At 47.9% G+C, this 19,270-nt stretch overlaps 1 protein-coding gene across 1 annotated transcript in view; it reads left to right on the top strand.

Moving 5' to 3' along the window:
* Positions 1–908: 908 nt before the first annotated feature.
* The window catches only part of PLA2G4E (phospholipase A2 group IVE), a 58,846-nt gene continuing 40,484 nt past the window's right edge, over positions 909–19,270 (top strand). Inside the window, exon 1 of the mRNA XM_008702220.2 lies at positions 909–1,091. Coding sequence (XP_008700442.2) covers positions 909–1,091 — 183 coding nt within the window. The remainder of the gene's footprint in view (positions 1,092–19,270) is intronic.

The following is a 19,270-nucleotide window of genomic DNA, read 5'->3' as shown; positions in this document are numbered from 1 at the left end:
GAGACAGTCTCCCCTGGAAAACCACGGCCTCAGAAAAAGAGCCTGGAAACGGGGGAGCTCACGGGGTGTCCATACTAGAGAGGATGCCGGATCACTCAGAGCCGACGCACAGAGAGACGAAAGACGCACATTTGAACGGACACTTGAAAACCCTTGTCAACAGGACACACCGAGCGCTTGGGTTTTGTTTTTAGTTGAGTGTTTCCGTTTTCACCACGGAGCTATGATGCATTCTCTCTCAGCTGCCAGGCACAGCATGCATTAAACCAAAGAGCGAGCTCAAACGAGAGACACGGTGAATTATTAAGTTCTCTTCTGGACCGTGGCCCCCTCCGTCAGCCCTGAACCCCAGGTCAGGTATTTATTTTCAGGCTCAATGGAGAGACGTGGGGCTGTCAGCTCAGAGCCAGAGAGCGGCTTCGCCTCCCTCGGGGGCCTGGACAGCCTCCGCCACCTCCCCTCCAGCCCTGCCTCCTCCTGCCCTCCCCACTGACATACTGATTTCAGGACGTTAAAAATAGCTGCTGAGCCGTGAGGAGCTATCCGTGAGCCTGGACCCAGCTCAGAAAGGCAGGCCTCCCTTGCCCGAACGCCGTCCTGGGTGAGCGTAATCCTAGCCCCCTGCTCACTTTTCACACGGCACACGAACGTGCTCTTCCCCAAAATAGGTCCAGATTGTTTGAAATACTCACAGAGAAGCGGGACTCTTTAGCTAAGCCCTGGCATCTTTCACCTCCTTAATAATCCATCAGGTTTATTTGTCTTCCCGAGGAATCCAATGGCATTGTTCCACATTTTTGCAAAACTCCCTTGAAATTTCCCGAGGATGTCCAGACGCCTCACTGTGAAGGACCAGCCCCAGCTCCACGCAGCCTGTCCTGAGCCCCAGAGAGGGGGACGTGGCCAGAATGACTCTCCAGAGCTCGGAAGGCTGTCCTGGCCTGGGAACTGACGTGTTCATCCCCCAGAGCCTGCAAGAGGCTGAAGAAGACAGCAGGTCAGAAAGAAATGTCAGTGAGTTCGAGCTGCCACGGGACCCAGAACCTCCTAATCTCCCACCTCTGCTTCCCATGGCCCCTTGGGGCTCTGAGGTATGTCTGCATTCCTGGGGAAGGGGCTCCTACCCTGAGAATTGTACCCCCACTTTGCTGGCCCTGAGCAAGATCACCTGCAGCTCTGTAAAGAGGTTGTTTTGTTCATTCCTTTCTTTCCCGGAGGAATCCCTTCGCCCTCACCCCCCTCACCTGTCCTTGCCTGCCTCCTTGACCCGGTGACACCTGTTACCGAGTGCATTCTAAGTGCCTGACACTCTGCTGCCAAGGGGTTAGCGTTCCTGTTTGTGGAGAGGCTCAGGGGTTCAGGTCCCCCAGCTAGTCCACGGGAGGCCTGAGCTGGAAGACATTTCTATTACTACGATACGGAGGAGAGTGGACACGGGTGTCGCAGGGTGTGTGGCACAGAGCAGACGCTCAAACCGTGCATGGTAGAGGCGGGGCGGGGTCGTAAATGTTGGGGGGAATGTGCTGCATCGGCCTTCCCCAGGAACCCCACCTATTGGTCCGTGAAGAGAATAAATGCCGTTGGTAATTTAGGGGCTACAGAATTTCAACAGTGTCTTCAGGTAGTTATCAGTCGGTCCAGATCTGCCCACCAGCTCCTACTCTGGGTGCGTGTGAGCTTCTTGGAGGCACCCAGCAGTTGGAGAGGAGGCAATGTTCTTGTGTCCCTCTGGCAGCTATGGTCTCGGCAGTGGCGCCAGGCTGACCTCTGCAGGGGAAAGCCTCTTCCTTCTGTGGGCCTAGGCCTCGTTCATAGGGAGCACTGTCCATGATCCCTTGGCCTCCTCTGTCTCTGCCTCACCCTCTGTCTGGCCCCAGGGTTGGTGGGTCCATCCTGGGCCTTGACCATAGGGTCCCCTTGCCTGGCTCAGGTAGGCCCCACTTCACAGCTGCAGCGGTCAATCAGCATCCACCACACAAGGCAACTGAGGGCTACTGGGGGGGACAGTCCTCCCAAGGACACCACCCTACCTCTTGACCAGGCTGACTGCCCCAGAGAATCAGTAGGACTCCTGCCAGTGACTCCTGTCAGAGTCGCAAGTGAAGAGTGGTCCAGGGTCCCACCCCAGTGCTTCCCTGAACCTCCCTGCCCCACACCTGTCCCACCCTCCTGTAATCCCCCAGTCCTCAGTGGGCAGGTTTCTTCCCCTTTCCCTGACTCCACCTCCTTTCCAGAAGTCCCTGTGGTACAATAGACGACTCCAGCTCCTAACATGCTTCAGTAGGTGGAGATATGCTCAGCTCTTGCCCTGACAGAGAGGTCAGGGCCTGCCCCTGCTTCCCCTGGTATCAGAAACCTCCTCACTCACACTTAGAGGCGGCCTGCCATTCAAACATGATGGTTTAGAATTTGTAAGAGTGTTGTCCTCCTTGGTGTGGTGCAGAGCATGGGCTGTGGAGTCAGACTAGGGTTTGATACCTTTCTCTATCCTTTGCCTGTGACCTTAGACCACCTCCCTAACCTCTTCAGACTCGAGTTTCTTCACCTAAGGGGAAAAAATTATGAGGGATAAGTAGTGTGCTTAGCAGACGCTTGGAGCGTATGAAGTTGGAGCAATGTTGACCATTAGTGACTTTATAATTCTTCCCTTCTGCCCTTGTCATCCCTACGCCCGACAGCTCAGGAATGAGGCCACGTGGTCGGGAAAGAGGCAGCCACACAAAGACATTGTATTTAACCTTAATATTTTCATATATATATATATATATATATATACATATATATATGTATATATACACACACACATATATATATACATATATATATACACATATATATATAATCATTTCAAAAAATGTTTGGAAATATAAAGGAAAAATCCATCACAATCCCTTAATACAGTAACTGTCCATTTTAGTCTTTTTTCTTCTTGGATAATGTTGATATAGTGGTGCTTATAATATTTATACCAGACCTATGTCCAGGGAAAAACCTAAAATTATAGTCATAAATATTTTCTAGGTTGATACTTAAATTTCACAATTGTCACTTCAATGGCTGTGTGCCTGTACTGTCATTTATTAAGATTTATGGAGAAATGCTAGAGTTTTTCTAGGTGCTTTATTTTTGCAAACTTCTGTGGAATTTCTCAGACACTGGTCAGTTGGTCATTCCTTAAGGCCTTCTGAAATATCTGAACAAGATAAGAAACACAGCTCTGCAGGAGGGGGTTTAATGTTAGGGAGTGTATGTATGGGGCGGGGCTTGTATGATTGGGGAGGATGCGTGTGCATTTGGGGACAGAGAAGTCCTTGATTACTTACACGACAAATTTAGAGGAACCACAAGGACCCACCAATGTTCAAACAGCTCCCCATCTGCCCTCCGCTTTGGTCCTGGAAGGGTTTCCCTCCAGGACCACCATGTGGATTACGTCTTTGTCTTTCTGGAGCCCCCTTAGGAGCCAGCAGCACTGGGTATTGTCATCCAGCAGTGTTTCAGCAAAAATCAGGTTATCAGATTAGCTGTAAATCAGTTTTCAGAGCCTAACTCTGTTTTCTAGCTAACTCTTCCTGTAGCTCGTTACGTATTTCTCATCTCAAGACCAGGAACCACATCCAAAGTGTTTATTCATTCGTTGAACAAATATTTATTGAGCTCCCACTGTGTTCCTAGCGTTGTTCTAGGAGTGGGAGATAGAGCACTGAGCAGGTCAGGCAAGATCCAGCTCTCTTCAAACTTACATTCTAATGGGGGAGACAGACAATAAGCAAATAGATAACTAATTCTGTGTCACAGATAACAGAGCAAAATATGTGATCATGAGGGACCAGCAGCAGGGAGGGGCCATCAAGAGGATGGTAACACTTGAACCTAGACCTGAACCATGAGAAGACTGATGGGGAAATGTTCCAAAGAGAGAGCACATTCTAAGTGCAAAGGTCCTGAGGTGGGTACAAGGTTGATCTGTTCTGGAAACAGAGAAAACCAGTGTGTCTGGGGAGAAGAGAGCAGGGAATGAGAGGAAGAAGTCAGTGGTAGAAGACGAGTTCAGAGTCTTATGCTGGCCCCGTGCTCCGGAGGCAGCTTTCATGTTGTTCTGAAGCAGTGGGGGGCTGCCGGGGGTTTTCGTTGGGGGGGCGGCTTTATCTGATTTGTGTTTCACACAGATCACTTTGGCCAGTCTGTGGAGAATGGGCTGCTGGGCAGACAAGAGGGGAAACAGTGAGACAAGTGAGGAGACGTCTGCTGTGGTCCAGGAGGACACAGCAGGTGCTTGATTGGGGTGGTCACAGTGGACAGTAGAAGTGGACAGATTCTGGATTTTTCTGGAAGTAGGACTTACAGGACTTTCTGTCACTTGGATGTGGGGTGAGAAATCAGTGACGCCTCCTAGGTTTTGCCTTAATAAGTGGAGGGGGCGTACCCGCACTCGGCTGGGGAGCACCAAGGTAGAAAGGGGTCCAGGGTGGAGGGGACTGGAGGTGTCTGTCTTGGATGTTTTATATTTGCGATGCCGGATATATACCCAAGTAGAGATGTCAGATGGGCCGTTGAAATTACAAGTCGGGGACTCGGGAGCGAGGGTAGGGAGATTATCTGTTTCAATACATAGAGCAGAGTATAGATGGTTTTTAAAGCCAGAGAGCTGGATGAGGTGAAGGAAGGAGTGAAGAGACGGAAGAGGCATACGTCTGTGCACTCCTGCTCCCTGCCTTCTGGATGGAGGCAGAAGAGCCATAGGAGGAGACTGAGAAAGAAGAGCCCGTGAGGCTGGAAGACACCAAGAAGGAGGTGCTGCCCTGGGAGCCCAGAGCCTTGCTCTATAAATGCCCCATACTGTTCTTGGAGCACGTTGTCGGTAAAAAGCACAACCTCTGTGCCACTTATTCGTGTCTTGTCTGGCACAGACCTGGAACGTTGAGAGATGGGCCGCTGGCTGGCTGGCTGGCTGCTGGCAAGAGCCCACATGGCTCCCATTATCTCCGACATCGAGGCTGGTACCTCTGGCTGGCTCCAGAGGCCTGGCGAAATCAGGCCCCACCCTCGCGGCTTCCCAACTTGGGTCACACACCCTGTGGCCCAGTAGGGCTCGCTCACTCAGTGCCTCCCACCTGGCGTGACGCAAGTTCCTTCCCACCTCTTGTGGATTCTGCTGCTTCCCTCCTGGAGAGCCCTTCGTCCTCCTGCTGCTTTTCCTTGCAGGCCCAGCTCAAGGCTCAGTTCCCCAGTCTCTCCCCACTGGCCCTCCACTTTGCAACTTGGTGGACTTCCCTTCAGGACCACCCCGATGGTTACACCCCGATGGTTACACCTTTCCCCCTAGGTGACTGAAGCCCACTGCACGTCCCTTCCCCGCCCTTCATATCTAACCCATTTTCCTCCTGTGTAGGGCCTGTCCCAAAGTCTCTCTAGAATCCCACCACTTCTCTCCATCTCTGCCCCTCACCCTGGCCCAATTTACCATTTCCCATCGACCCACTGCAACTCATCTTCCCACCTGCAATCTTGTCCCCTCCATTCCCCACCTGGTAGCCAGTGACTGTGTTCACACCACTTCTCTGCTTAACATCCGTCAATGGCATCCAGTCCCTTACGATAAAATACCAAATCCTTACCAAGGCTTCAAGGCCTCATGGGATTCAGCCAACTGCCCACCTTCCCAGGCATTTCTCCCTTCGTCACTCCCTACTTACAATGCTCCAGCCACACACGTTCTGCTCCTGGATGCACCAGCTCTTACCACCTCTCGGCACCTTGTACATGCTGTGCCTGCAGCCCATGCGGGGCTAACTCTGATCTTCCTTTAAGTTTAGCTTAAAGGCTGCTTCCTCCAAGAGCTCATCCGTGACTCCTCCCCCAGGTGAAATCGGGTACCCTCTGCTAGGGTCTTTAACAGCACCCTGTGCTTTTCCTTGGTCGGACTTATCAGAATTTATTGTTATAAATTGCTTTCCACTTACTTCCTCATTGCCTAGCAACGGTACTTCACGGCTCCGTAAGAGCCAGCGCCACATCTGACTTGACACCCAGTACAGCACAGCGTCTGGCACTGATAGGTACCCAAAGGTCATTGTCCTCAATGGACAAAGCTTTCCTTGACTTCTCTTGCTCAAACTGACTTTTAGGTTCTTTGCCTTTAATTAGTTCTTCCCAACTTATTTGTCTCATAGCATAAATATTAAAAATAGCAATAGCTACAATATATTAAGGTTTATTATATGCCAGACTGCGTGCTTATCCTGTATGCGTGTGTGTGTGTGTGTGTGTGTGTGTGTGTGTGTGTCTTTACAGTAATCCTGTGAAATAGATACTATTAACCCCATCTTACAGGTTAAGAAAATGAGTCTCAGAGAGAGAAAGTAATCACCTACTGCTACCCAGCTAGTAAGTGTCACAGGCAAGATATGAATCCAGGCCTCTCTGACTCCAAAACTCTTATTCTTTCCTCTACATTTGCCTGTGTGGGTGTTAGTCTCCAGCTAGTCTGTGAAATGTTGTTGTTGTGTTGTGTCAGAGGCCTCTTTGGTTTGTGGTGGTTGCTGGTTTTTGGTTTGGTTTGGTTGGTTTTTTGTTTTGTTTTGTTTTTTGGTATCTTCCATCTCTGTGCTGCAGGTCCCCATAAGTACCTGCCACTTACGTGGGTGCGTCAGCGGGCAGGTGAGGGCCATGCGGGACAAAGGTTCCAGATGTCTGTCAGAGTTGCCCTGGGAGGCGAGTGCCAGGGCTGGGTCTAAGAAAGGCAGGGCAGACAGCCACCTACAGAATCTAACTTATGGGGCCCAAAGACCCCCGTCTCCTAATAGCTCCCCCACCAGGCCAAGCTGGCCCCGTCCCACCCTCTCCTCCCCGCCCAGTTAAATTCCCATCTCGGGAGTTGCTTACATGTTAGGTGACATAGGTTGACCTGACCCTCAGAAGGCCTCTCCTACAGATGTTTCAAGCAGCTAAAGGGGTTAGCGAACCTTCCCCTGGATCAAGGGCATGGCTGGATAGGGAGTCACAGAATCTCAGAGCTGAAGCAGATCCTCTAGATTCTAGAACCATCTCCTGCAAAGTAGGGGAATCTCTTCTGTGCCTCCCAGGCAGGCACCCCTGCATAATTCCAGCAATGGGAATTTCATACCTCCCATGTGACCAAGTTCTTTCTTACACTGAGGTCAAATCTACCCACCCACAAAGGCCCATTTCCACCACCAGATGTAACAGGACATCCATCTAATCCTTTTCTGTACTTGACAGCCCTTTACATGCCCTGAGTTAGTTTCCGTATCCGGCAGTGGCAAGACCCTGCTGTCCTGGGCTCTACTTTGTGCTCCAGCCAAGTTTTCAGTGAACCGCGGCTTCGCTCCCTGCCTTGTCCCCTTGTCCCCTTTCCAGCTGGGGGAAAGAGGAGGATCCAGATGGTGGGCAGTAGACCAGGTGGGAGGAGGAGAGGGCCTCTGAGCACTTGAGGAAAAATTCATCCCTGACCTTGTCCTTGCTCAATGCTTCCTGCTGCTCTCAGAAAATAGGCCCTAGAGAATACACCTGCAAGCTTTTTGCAATCAACATATGTAAATATCCGGTATGATGACAGCACATAGTAAGCTTAAAATCCAGTAGTTTTCCTTCCCTTGTCTCTTCATTTACTTAACATGTAAGTTATTTAACACACAATTACTTTATCTATTTATTTAACATATAGTAATCCTACTTTTTTTAAAAATGGGTTTCCTGTCAAGAACATGTGAGATATGTTCAGGATTGATACTAGAAAATTTTAAAGTTTAATAAAGAAAATAAACATTCCCAATAATCTCATCATCCAGCAATAACTTCTTGAACCCCTAATAGATTTCCTTTCAGTTCTTTTTTCTAGGCACATAGATACCTAGAAATCAGTTTTATTTATATATACAGGCATTATTGAGCTCATTTTGTAAAACTTTTCTACCTATCAGCAAATAGTAATCGTTTTCCTTGGCCATTAGAAAAAAAAGATTTTAAAAAATGGCTACAATTATCATCACATCATCTAAGTGTGCTCATACCCACCAATTTTTGGTGCTGTATTACCTCAAAGCCTAGAAAACATGCCATTTCTATCCAAACTACAATGAGTCCTCTCTCCTCTTTGCCAAGTTGGCAGAGATCTCAGTTATTTCCCTAAGATTTCTCTCCAGGCAACTCAGAGGATGCCCAGGCTGTTGTCCTTGTCCATGAGGGGGTTCCCCTATCACTTTTCTGCTGACTCTAGACTTCTCTTCAGAAGTATCTCTGCTGATTTGCTCAGACGAAGGAATGCGCCTGTCTGGTCAGGATTAATGAGGAGAATCCCCCAGAAAAGTTACCAGGTTATCAACTATCACTTGGTAATCAGGCTCTCTCGACGCCCCCCCCCCCCCCCCAGGGAATCAGTTCCGTCCCAGATAGACCCATGGTAGCAAAGTGAGCAAAAAGTTTCAGCATTATCCCTGTGCCTTAGATTCCAATAAGCTATGCCCTAATACTGAGTCCCAGACACCGGTCCAGCCTTCTTTCATCTCTATGGGCATTTCCTCCCTGGGATTCCCAATGTCCTTCCCTGCCATCTGACCTCAGTGGGTCTCTTGAGGTCTCTTCAGTTCATCATAGACATGTCAATAATTTGAATGCCCAATGGGAAGGGGTCAGGGTCCCAACCTCCTTTTTCCACCAGGAGGCTTCTCTGCTCCTACATAAATTTATGGACGCAACTGGATTCCTAAGAGAGAGTACTACCCAGCTGCGGTCAGCAACGCCCAAGGCCCAAACGCCATGCCTATATTAAGAAGCGAATGACTGCTACCTCTGTCCATCAACGACTCCCAAGCCATAGCCCTTGTTAAGCTAAGTAAACAACCAACAACAAAAATGAAAAGTAGTTATAGGAATAACGCTACATCAAACATCTCTGAGGATTTATACAAGAGTTTCTGCACAATCAGTTCCTAGAAATAGAATTGCTGGATATAAGTCCATGCAAATTTTAAATATTAATAAAGATTTCCAAATTGCCCTCCAAAAAGTTTGTGCCAATTTACATTTTATCAACAAAGTCTCCTAGAATCCTTTCCACACCCGAACCAACATGAAGCCTTATCAACTTCTCATCCTTGCCAATCTGATAGATGAAAAGTGGCATCACTTTGTTGTTTTGATTTACATTCTTATTATTAGTGATAATCTTTCACGGGCTTATTGCATATTCCAATGATCCCGAATTTGTCGAACATTAGAATCACCACGGAAGCTTTTAAAATCCCAATCACCAGGTCACATGTCCCATCAAGTACATCAGAATATCTGGGAGCCAAACACTGATACTTGTTTAGTGATCTCCAGGTGATTCCAACATTTACCACAGTTGGGGAGATGCTGACATATGCCTGACTACCAGGGTATCTGTATCTTTTGTCCATTTTTCTATTAAATAGTTTACTTTTTAGTATTTCTTTGAAAGAGCCTTTTGTTTACTGGGAAAATCAGCCCTTCATTGTAAATTTGACAAATATTTTTACAAATTCGTCTTTTAGTATTGTTTGTGGTTGTTTTGACACAGAGAAATTTAATATGTCTATAGTCAGAATTATTTGTTTCCTTCATTGCATCTCAGTTTTGGGTCTCATTTCCTTACTAATGATAAAACAATAACTAATTAGGTTGTATTTAGTTTAGGAATTTATTTTAATGTAAAAAAGTGAGGTGTGGATCCAGTGTATCCTTTCTCCATATGGCAAAATAGTTATGTTTTCAGAAACTAGTTCATTTTCCAACATAATATTGACACGCCTGGGTGGCTCAGTCAGGCATTTGCCTTCCACTTACGTCACGATCCCAGGGTCCTGGGATGGAGCCCTCTCCGTCCCTGCTCAGCAGGGAGTCTGCTTCTCCCTCTCCCCCTCTGCCCGCTCATGCTCGCATGCACGCGCAATCGCTCGCTTGCTCTCTCAAATAAATAAAACATTAAAAAAACCTTTTTCCAACATAATATCCAAAAAATCCATCTTTGCCCATTAATTTGTAATGCTATCATTTTTACACATAAATTTTATTTATTTCCCCTCAGGTTTACTTACTATATTGCTATTAAGTGTAGGATCTCATTTTCTCTGGTGGTTGGGATTTTTACAGGGAAATTTATGATTTTTGCTTTTTTTTAATGATCAGCCATCCTTACTATGCCTTAAATTCAAGTAGATACATGCATACATCCTCTTTATAGTTCTCTAATGACTGCATAGAATTTAACCATAGGAATATGCCATAATGTATGTATTATTTAACATTTGGATGATTTTCAACTCTTAACCATCAAAAATTTAGATGCAATCAACATTTTTAAGCATGTAGCATTTTTTCTCTCGGTATGAGTTTCCATGAGTAGAATCACTTGGGCATGAATAGTTTTATAGCTTCTGATAATCCCTACTATAGACTAATAAATATTGATGGTGGTTGGTTTGACTATGGTAAAGGAAGGACTGAGGCAGGGGAGTTGATAAAAAGTACCAAGAATATGGGTGAGAGAAAGTAAAAGATCTTGAAAAGATACCCAAGGTTACTAATAAGATTACTAATAATCAGGGAAACACACATTAAAACCACAAGGGGGGGCGCCTGGGTGGCACAGCGGTTAAGCGTCTGCCTTCGGCTCAGGGCGTGATCCCGGTGATCTGGGATCGAGCCCCACATCAGGTTCCTCCGCTATGAGCCTGCTTCTTCCTCTCCCACTCCCCCTGCTTGTGTTCCCTCTCTCGCTGGCTGTCTCTGTCTCTGTCGAATAAATAAATACAATCTTTAAAAAAAAAAAACAAAAACCACAAGGGGATACCATTTCATACCCATTGGATTAGCAAAACTCAGAAAGCCAGCCAATACTCCGGAGTATATCCAGGGAATCCTCTTCCATGGTGATGGGAGGATAAATCAGTAAAAATACTGTGGGGAACAATTTGGCAATATCTACTAAAATTGGTGGTGATATACCTTATAGCCCAGCAATTTCCACTTCCAGGGGGATATACACTAAAGAAGCATGACGCATACAGAAAAGCTCACGGTGCGGTTGGTGCTACCATATACTTCATTGACTCTACGGTACATCATTCACTCAGGGAAAACAGGGCCAATTAAAGTATAACACATCATTGATTTTTAATAAGTATCTCTTAATTCAGAGATTTTTTTTAATGTGAAAAAAATGCATGCATTCGAATTGATGAAATATAGTAATAGCAAAAACTTAGACACAACTTACATGTCCGTCACACAAAAATGTATAGATAAACTGTGGTATACTTTACAGCTATGAAAATGAATGGGCCAGGTCTATATACTTAACAACATAAGCAAATTCTATAAACTTAATATCTAGTGGGGAAAAACACCAAGTTTACTGTAGAATACATATCCTTTAAACATGCAAAGTGAGACAAAATGGAGCTTAGAAATACAGACATATTTAGAAAAAGAATGAAGAAATGCCTCGGAACGATGGCTAGAAATCCTGGATTGTGGTGACCTGCAGGACAGAGGGGAAATGACCATGTGAGGGGCACACAAGGGGACTTAACTCTGTTACCCCTGTTTTATTTTTTACCCTGGGTAGTGGATTTATGGATGTTAACTTTATTATTCTCTATACATTTTGTATGTCATAAACTTGCTTAATACGTTTTTAAAAGGAGAAATTCAAATTCAAAGCTAAGCGGGGGAAGATGTGTTTTGCTGGGAGGCTGTTGTATGTGGGCAGGAAAGCAATTTCTCCTTCCCTCCTCCTATCCTCTCCCAGCTGGATGTCTTTGGGTTAAAAGGTCATCCTGAAGGTCAAGTGTTGAGCTCATTTGTGAATTCATATCCCGACTTGCTTAGGATTTGATTTCCATTTCCTGTGGCCTTTCTGCCATCTGTTTCTTCCTATGCATTATCTCTGGGCTTGCCCTATCCTGCTGGCCTTTCCCTTCTGTCAACTCAGCCTTACTCACTGGGAAAGGATGGCTGCCTCTTTCCACTCCCAGCCGGAAGAAGGAGTGAGCCTCCTCTACCCCAGCTCTTGGCAGGGACAGTAATCAATTCTCTCTCTCCATCCTCGTTTACCTGGTGTTGAAATGGAATGATGAAGGCAATCGTTGGTCCTCCCATGACTAGGAAAGGCTTTACCTATGCAGGGATGTCACAAAGGCAAAGGCATGTGAGTGGGAGGTAGACGTATCACAGGGTTGACTCTCAGAGTCAAGGACCAACAAGAGACCTCAGCAGATTCTGAAACAAGAGGAGGTTTGGGAGCAGATGAGAGAAAGAACTTGGAAGAGCTCTTGTCCCATTATCCCCAAAAGAGACCCCTGAAGATAAAAACACAGACATATACCTCCCACCCTAGATGTGTCCTGGAGGAGATATGGTTTCCCTAATATAAAGATGTAAGGAACTCGGTTCAGGAGACAGAAGAGGATACAAACCCCAATAGTCCTCCCCTCCCCTCTCCCTAACAGAGCCCCAAATGGAGTCCTGCCACAGAGGTGGTGGCCAGGTGTATTAGTCAGAACCCCTCAGCCACAAGTGGCAGAGTAACAGAAGCTGGATTCAAGTAAGCATAAGGTGTGTTGGGTCAGGGATGCCTTTATTGTCTCATGTAATTGATAAGTCCAAGGGATAGGTGGGCTTCAGCCATAGCTGGATTTAGTGGTCCAGACCACATCCTCAGAACTTTCTCTTTTTCTCCCCATCTCTCAACTTTGCTTTTTTCTATGTCAGCTTAGTTTCTTATGCTAAACCCTTCCATGGTGTGATAACTCAATGCTTACATCTTCCTTAGAGTTCATAATCTAGAGAAAAGAATAATATCTCTCTCTCCCTCCCACAAATCTTCCCCTCCCCCCATATAATCCTAAAAAGAAGAAGCGGGAAAATATCTAATTATTCCTGAACCAATCTCTGAATCTAAGGGGATCGGAATGCTGACTAGCCAGGCTGGCCAGCGGCCCACTTCTGAGGAAGGAGGAAGATTCCCCATGACTGACAGACAGCTCCATAAGATCCCAAATGTGCTTTTATCAGAAGAAGGGGAAAGCGATTCTGGGGGGTCATTCCGTCCACATACCACGATCCCACACACAGACTCAATCACCTCTTAACCTCAGAACTGGCTTGAATACGTGAAATTGTTCCATATAGATATTGTTAAATATTGCAAAGTAAAGTCAGAATACAATCAAATTATTTTATCTCAAATAATTATAAAGCCTAGAAGTAGTTATAAACACACATAAGTACGGATAATTACAAATTGCACGTGTGGCACACCAGGTTTGTCTTTGCTTTAAAAAATATTTTCAAGGGGCTCCCTGGGTGGTGCAGGCAGTTAATCTTCCAACTCTTGGTTTCTGCTCAGGTCATGATCTCGGAATCGTGGGATCCAGCCCCACATTGAGCCCCGCGTCAGGCTGAGAGTTCAGTGAGGAGTCTGCTAAAGTTTCTCCCTCTCCCTCTGTCCCTCCCCGCTCTATCTCTCTCTCAAGTGAGTAAATAAATCTTTAAAAAAAAATTTTTTTTTCACAAAAAGTTAGAAATAATATAGCCAATCATCCTAGTTTTCCCAAGATTCTGGTTTTAGCACTGAAAGTCCCTTGTCCCAGGAAATCCCTCATTCCTTGGCCAACCGGGTCGTTTGGTCTCCCTAAATGAGTCTTTGGTTATTGTTTGCAGCAAACAGGAGTTAAGGGCTCCAAGCCAGGTACATCAGGGGCCTGGGCTGCCCTCTTGGAGCCCAGAGTCCTTCCCTCTGAGGATTTGTATCACCAGAAAGAGGATTGGCACCCCCTGCTCCCACCTACCACACCCCAACAAAGGCATGTGCACAGAGGGAGGAGGAAAGTGTCACCTGTACTTGGCAGCAGACGGCCACAAGGCTGCCAGCTCCCACGCACTCGGGACATGAGGCCTGAGCCCAGCCCCCTCCAGGGCCCACTCTGGACAGAGCTGGAGGACCCAGCTAGCAGCAGGAGGCGGCTCTTCCAGAAGGCTGGAGGCAGGCAGGGAGAGGGCTCCCACCCCTCTCTGCTCCTCACAGACCCAGGGGCCCATGCTATCTGCTGTGCTTGGCTCACCCACATCTTCAGGCTCACCCAGGCATAGCCTAGATTATAGAAACCCAACTTCAGAGTCAGCCCCAACGCCGGCCCGCCCCACCCACCCCAAGGCCAGGAATGCCCTTTGTCCCAGTGCATCTTCCCGGAAGCTCCCCACTGCTCTCCAGGCCTGGGCCCTGAAGCACTTGTAAGGGGTTGGGCGGGGGCAGAGGAGGGCAAGCAGCCAAGTGGGAGCAGGCCTCCCAGAAGTCACTGCTGCGTCAGTCACCTGCGCTACTCACCACTTCCTCAGTGCAGCCTTTAACTGAAACCCTGCTCACGACACCAACATCAACCAAATCCCACTAAAAAAACCTTCAGGGTATTTTGCCTGAACCAGCTACGAGGCTTACACGAACCCCGAGTCTGGCAGAGCAAGCAGGGCTGAGGCTCGTGGGGACAGGTGGAAATGCGTCATTAGGGTGACGTTCCAGGACCCCTAGGGGCTGATGGCACTAATCCAGTTCGGCACAATAGGACTTTATTCTCCAGTGAGGGCTCAGTGTCACCCCCTTGAAGAAAGCCCACGTGTATCCCCCTCTCAAGCATGTGCGCACACACACACAGTCACACACATACGCACACACACAGTCACACACTCACACTCACACATGCAGCTGGGGGAAGAAGCTGGTAAGAGGGGTCGCCAGCCCTGGATCGTGCTGAGAACAGGCCACAGGCTCTGTTTTCACTCACCCCCAGTGCTCTCCTCTTCAGACCTCCCAACCCCCTCACCAAATGTCAGCCTTTTTTAGTCACTTTTAGCTCTTCCCTGACCATATCGTTGGCTGTTCCTCCTTTCTAGCATCAAACACACCATTTTTACAGTTTGGCAGCTGTCGTACTTTATTCAGAAGGACCCTGAGAATCCCCCGTTTAGTCTCATTCTGAGCTGATGCCCAAGCCTGATGAGGCCTCAGCAGGCAGCAGGGCAGGCCAGACTCCTGACGTCAGCAGCAGCAAAGGACTCCGAGCCTTCCCGGTTCCATGGTCTTGCCGTGGCTGTGTCTCAGACTCACCTGAGATGATGAAAAAATACAGATGCCAGCCCCGCTCCTGGGATTCGGGACTCACCCTGTCCAGCCTACCCATTGTACAGCAGAGGAAAGTGAGGCCCAGAGAGAGAGAGCCTTCTGTTTTGTATCATACTGCGGAGCTGGAACTGGAGCCCGGCTTTCAGCCCGGGGCTCTGCCCAGCACACCGCAGTGCTTTCCTGAATGAACGGACGCTGACCTTGAAATCAGTAAGGAGCCAAGGCATGCCTCAGCTCTGGGGGGCCCTGTCAAAGGCAGGACGTGGTGTGAAGGCATCTGCTGCTCATAGACCCTCACAGGCCAGCACTGCCTGGTCTTCATCACCTCTGCCCCGAGACATGGTGGGGAGCAGCTCTCAGGAAGTGACTGCACAGCCTCGACTCAGGGGCTTGAACCAGATGGAACCAGTGGGGAATTATGTTCCTCTGCTAGAACTTGGCTAGAGCCAAATTCAGGTAAAAGACAGAGTGCCAGGGGCACCTCAGTGGCTCAGTTTGTTGAGTGTACTACTCTTGATTCCGGCTCAGGTTATGATCTCAGGGTCGTGAGATCGTGCCCCGAGTTGGGCTTTGTTTTCAGCAAGGAGTCTGCTTGAGATTCTCTCTCTCCCTCTCCCTCTGCCTCCCCCCCCAAAAAAATATGTAAATAAAATCCTTAAAAAAAGAAAAAAGAGCACCAGTGAATGGGATAGACTAGAACTGTCAGATACAGTTCTTAAAACAATGGCACCAGTACAAACTCAGCCCTGACATGTTACCCCAGAGCTGAGTTTGCTAGAAGACTTCCCCAATCCTCTCCCTGTGGAGTCTGGGGTCCCCCCAGATTCCCTGCCTGAGAAGCTGATGTCAAGAGACTTGGAAGAGCTTGGGGGATGCTTGGTCCGCCAGCTTTAGACCAAGAAAAGTGAGGGCCGCTTGTCACCCTTCTGTGGGAGAAGCAAGGAACTCTCCCAACATCTGTCCTGTGGGTTCCCTCAGGCCTGGCAGGAGAGGCCTGTGGAATGGGAAGGCCAAAGGGAAGGGTGAGGGGAGAGGAAGAGAAGACAAGAGAAAGGAGCAAGAGTGGAGAAGGGCTGAGGATGGGAGGCTCTGTTCCGGGGCCTGGGATTGTCACATGAGCCCCTAGTTCCGGATTGCTTTGTAAAAATCATTCAGTCCTAGCCATTCAACAACTAGGTATTTTCCCAGGAGAAATGAAAACACGTATTTACACAAAAACCTGTGTGCAAATGTTTACCGCATCTTTATCCGTAAGTGCTAGAAATTGGAAACAGCTTTGCCCTTCAACGGATGAATGGACAAACGAATTATACTTCTACAGCAGAATACGACACGGCAACGAAAAAGAACAAACTCAGTACAGAGATGCATAGACATTACGCAAAAGAAGTCAGTCACAAAAGACTGAACACTCTGACCCATTTATGTGGAACACCAGGAGAAACACCTCTAACCTGCGGTGACAGCGAGCAGGTCTGTGACGCCCTGGGGCCAGGGGAAAGGCCAAGGACTGACTGCAAAGGGCTATGAGGCAGCGTTTGGGAAGGAGGCAAATGACCCACATCTTGATTGTGGTGGTGGTTACACAGCCGTATATGTTTGTCAAAACTCATCAAATGGGTGTGTTTTATTGTACTTAAGTTATACCGCCGGAAGTTGATTTTTAAAGTAAAAAAAAAAAAAAAATAAGTCAATTCACCAACAGGTCACTTTACCAAAAGCACAATCATCCTACCAGGCTGTCCACGAGCGCCCCATCGTGCGGCATCCACGGAGCTGAGACCTCAGCCTCCATGAGCCCGGCTGTGCCGTTGTGGCCCTCAACCCACGCAGCCCCACCGTCTCCCGCAGGCCCACAGCCCTCCTCACTTCTGGAGCCCTTGGCAGCCCTGCAGAGTTTCCGTGAGTCTGCCCCAGCCTCTTTCATCCGCTCTCCAGTGGGCAAAGGGAGGCCGCATCTCCCAGGCCTCAGTGGGAAGCAGGACTGACATGCTCTCGGCTCGGGGATCTCCAGAGTCTCTAACTAGTAAACCCTTGCTACTGCACGGCGGAGGTGGGCGCACACCGCAGGATAAACGACTGCCCAGGTATTTTTCCATATCTGTTATTTATAGGAAAACTGAGGCCTAGAGAAATTCCGAAGCCATGTTTTAACTTCTGTGTCTCTTTGTATTTTGAAGATGGTTTCCTTCCTTGGGGCAGTGGAGGCCATCGGCCAGTTTGAGGGAAGACAGGACTGTAGGGGTCACAGGGACAAAAACAGAAAACACACTGCATTGGTTGAAATGGTCACAGTTCACCCTTTGTTTTAATTACTGAAGTGTAATTGACATGCAGTATCCTATTAGTTTCAGGCTTATATCATAGTGATATGATATTTTTATACATTATGAAGTGACCGGCATGGTAAGTCTAGTTACCATCTGTCACCATACACGGTTATTACAGTATTGTTGACGATTCCCCAAACTGTGCATTTCATCCCCATGGCGTATTGATTTTATAACTGGAAGTTCGTACCTCTTAACCCCCTTCACCTAGTTTACGCACACCCCCTAAACCCTTCCTCCAGTAACCAACAGCTTGTTTCCTGTATTTATAAGTCTGGTTCTGTTTCTTTGTTTTGTGTTTTAGATTCCACAAATAAGTGAAATCACGTGGTGTTTGTCTTTCTCGGTCTGACTTATTTCACTTAGCACAAAGCCCTCTCTATCTATCCGTGTTGTTGCAGATGAAAAGATCGCATTCTTTTTTTTACGGCTGAGTAATATTCCATATATATAAATGGCATCTCTTCTTTATCCATTCGTCTGTGGATAGACACTGAGGTTGAGTCCATGTCCTGACTATTGTCAGTAATGCTGCCATGAACATAACGGTGCACATACTCCTTCTGATGGGTGTTTTCATTTTCTTTAGGTAAGTACTCAGTAGTGGTATTACTGGATCATATGGTAATTTTATTTTTAATTTTTTGAGGAACCTCCTTACGGTTTTCCACAGTGGCTGCACCAATTTACATTCCCACCAACAATATATGAGGGGTCCCTTTTCTCTACACTCTCATTAACGCTTGTTATCTCCTGTTTTTTTGATAACAGCCAATCTGACAGGTGTGAGGTGATCTTTCACTATGGTTTTGTTCATCGATTTTTCGAACCCCTTGGTAAATCTTTGATTCTCAGGAGAGGATAATTCCTAATCATGGAGTCCCTCACTTGCAGGCAGTATCTGTCCAGAAGCTATTTCTCCAGAATCAGGGCGTAGTGTGGAGCAAATGTTCTCCCCCAATGTAATGTCCTCTGTTGTGGGTACCTGGTGCCGTGTGGGCTCCACGGCCAGGTGACTTTTGCCCAATGTGGCCTCCGTCAATATCCAGCCTTGCATTCATTTCAAGAGGCCCTCCCAACCCTGTAAAGCAGCCACATGGAAAGGTAGTGTCTGCCTGTGTAGACTTAACCCCTACCTAACCGCGACGGACAGGACGCTGCTCTGGCCTGACAGGGCCGACTGAAGACAAAATGAAGAAATGAATAGAATCTGCAACCCCGCCCACCATCTTCCTCTGACACTTACAGGCCTGCTCCGGAGTCCGCCCCCTCCTGCACAGATAAGCAGATCTTCATCTTTCCCAAGCCCCAGGCCCTAGGGTCCAGGGTGGCCGCTAGAGCATCTGAGGCAGTCTGCACGGCACTGGAGCCGATAGGCCATGTGGAAAGGACGAGACCCAGCCGCGTTCCTCACAGGTGCAGGGGGAGAGGTGTGTCAGGGGCCTGTCGTAGACCAGGGCTTGCCCCCAGGGGCCATACTAGGCTGAGTGAAGGAGGCGCGCCTGCCTTCCAGCCGCACGGACCACACGGTGCTGCTGGGCGCCTGTTCTGCCCAGGGGAGCGGGATTTGCTGTCTTTCTCAAACATGCTCTGCTCAGAAACTTGCCCTGAGCTTTACCACTGCCAACAAAAGATCATGATTCTTGCACTTGATATCCAAGACTTCCTTTTGTCTCCTTCCTGAGTCTTCATACCCTTGCTCATGCTGTCTCGCCTGACACACAGGCCCCTTCCTGCTTTATTCATCAGGTCCCTACCCTTCCTTCAAAGGCAAGTG

The sequence above is a fragment of the Ursus maritimus genome, unplaced genomic scaffold (genome assembly GCF_017311325.1).
Source record: "Ursus maritimus isolate PB19 unplaced genomic scaffold, ASM1731132v1 scaffold_35, whole genome shotgun sequence".
NCBI lineage: Eukaryota > Metazoa > Chordata > Mammalia > Carnivora > Ursidae > Ursus > Ursus maritimus.
Note: the sequence above shows the minus strand (reverse complement) of the source record. Positions and strands in the feature narration are given on the sequence as shown.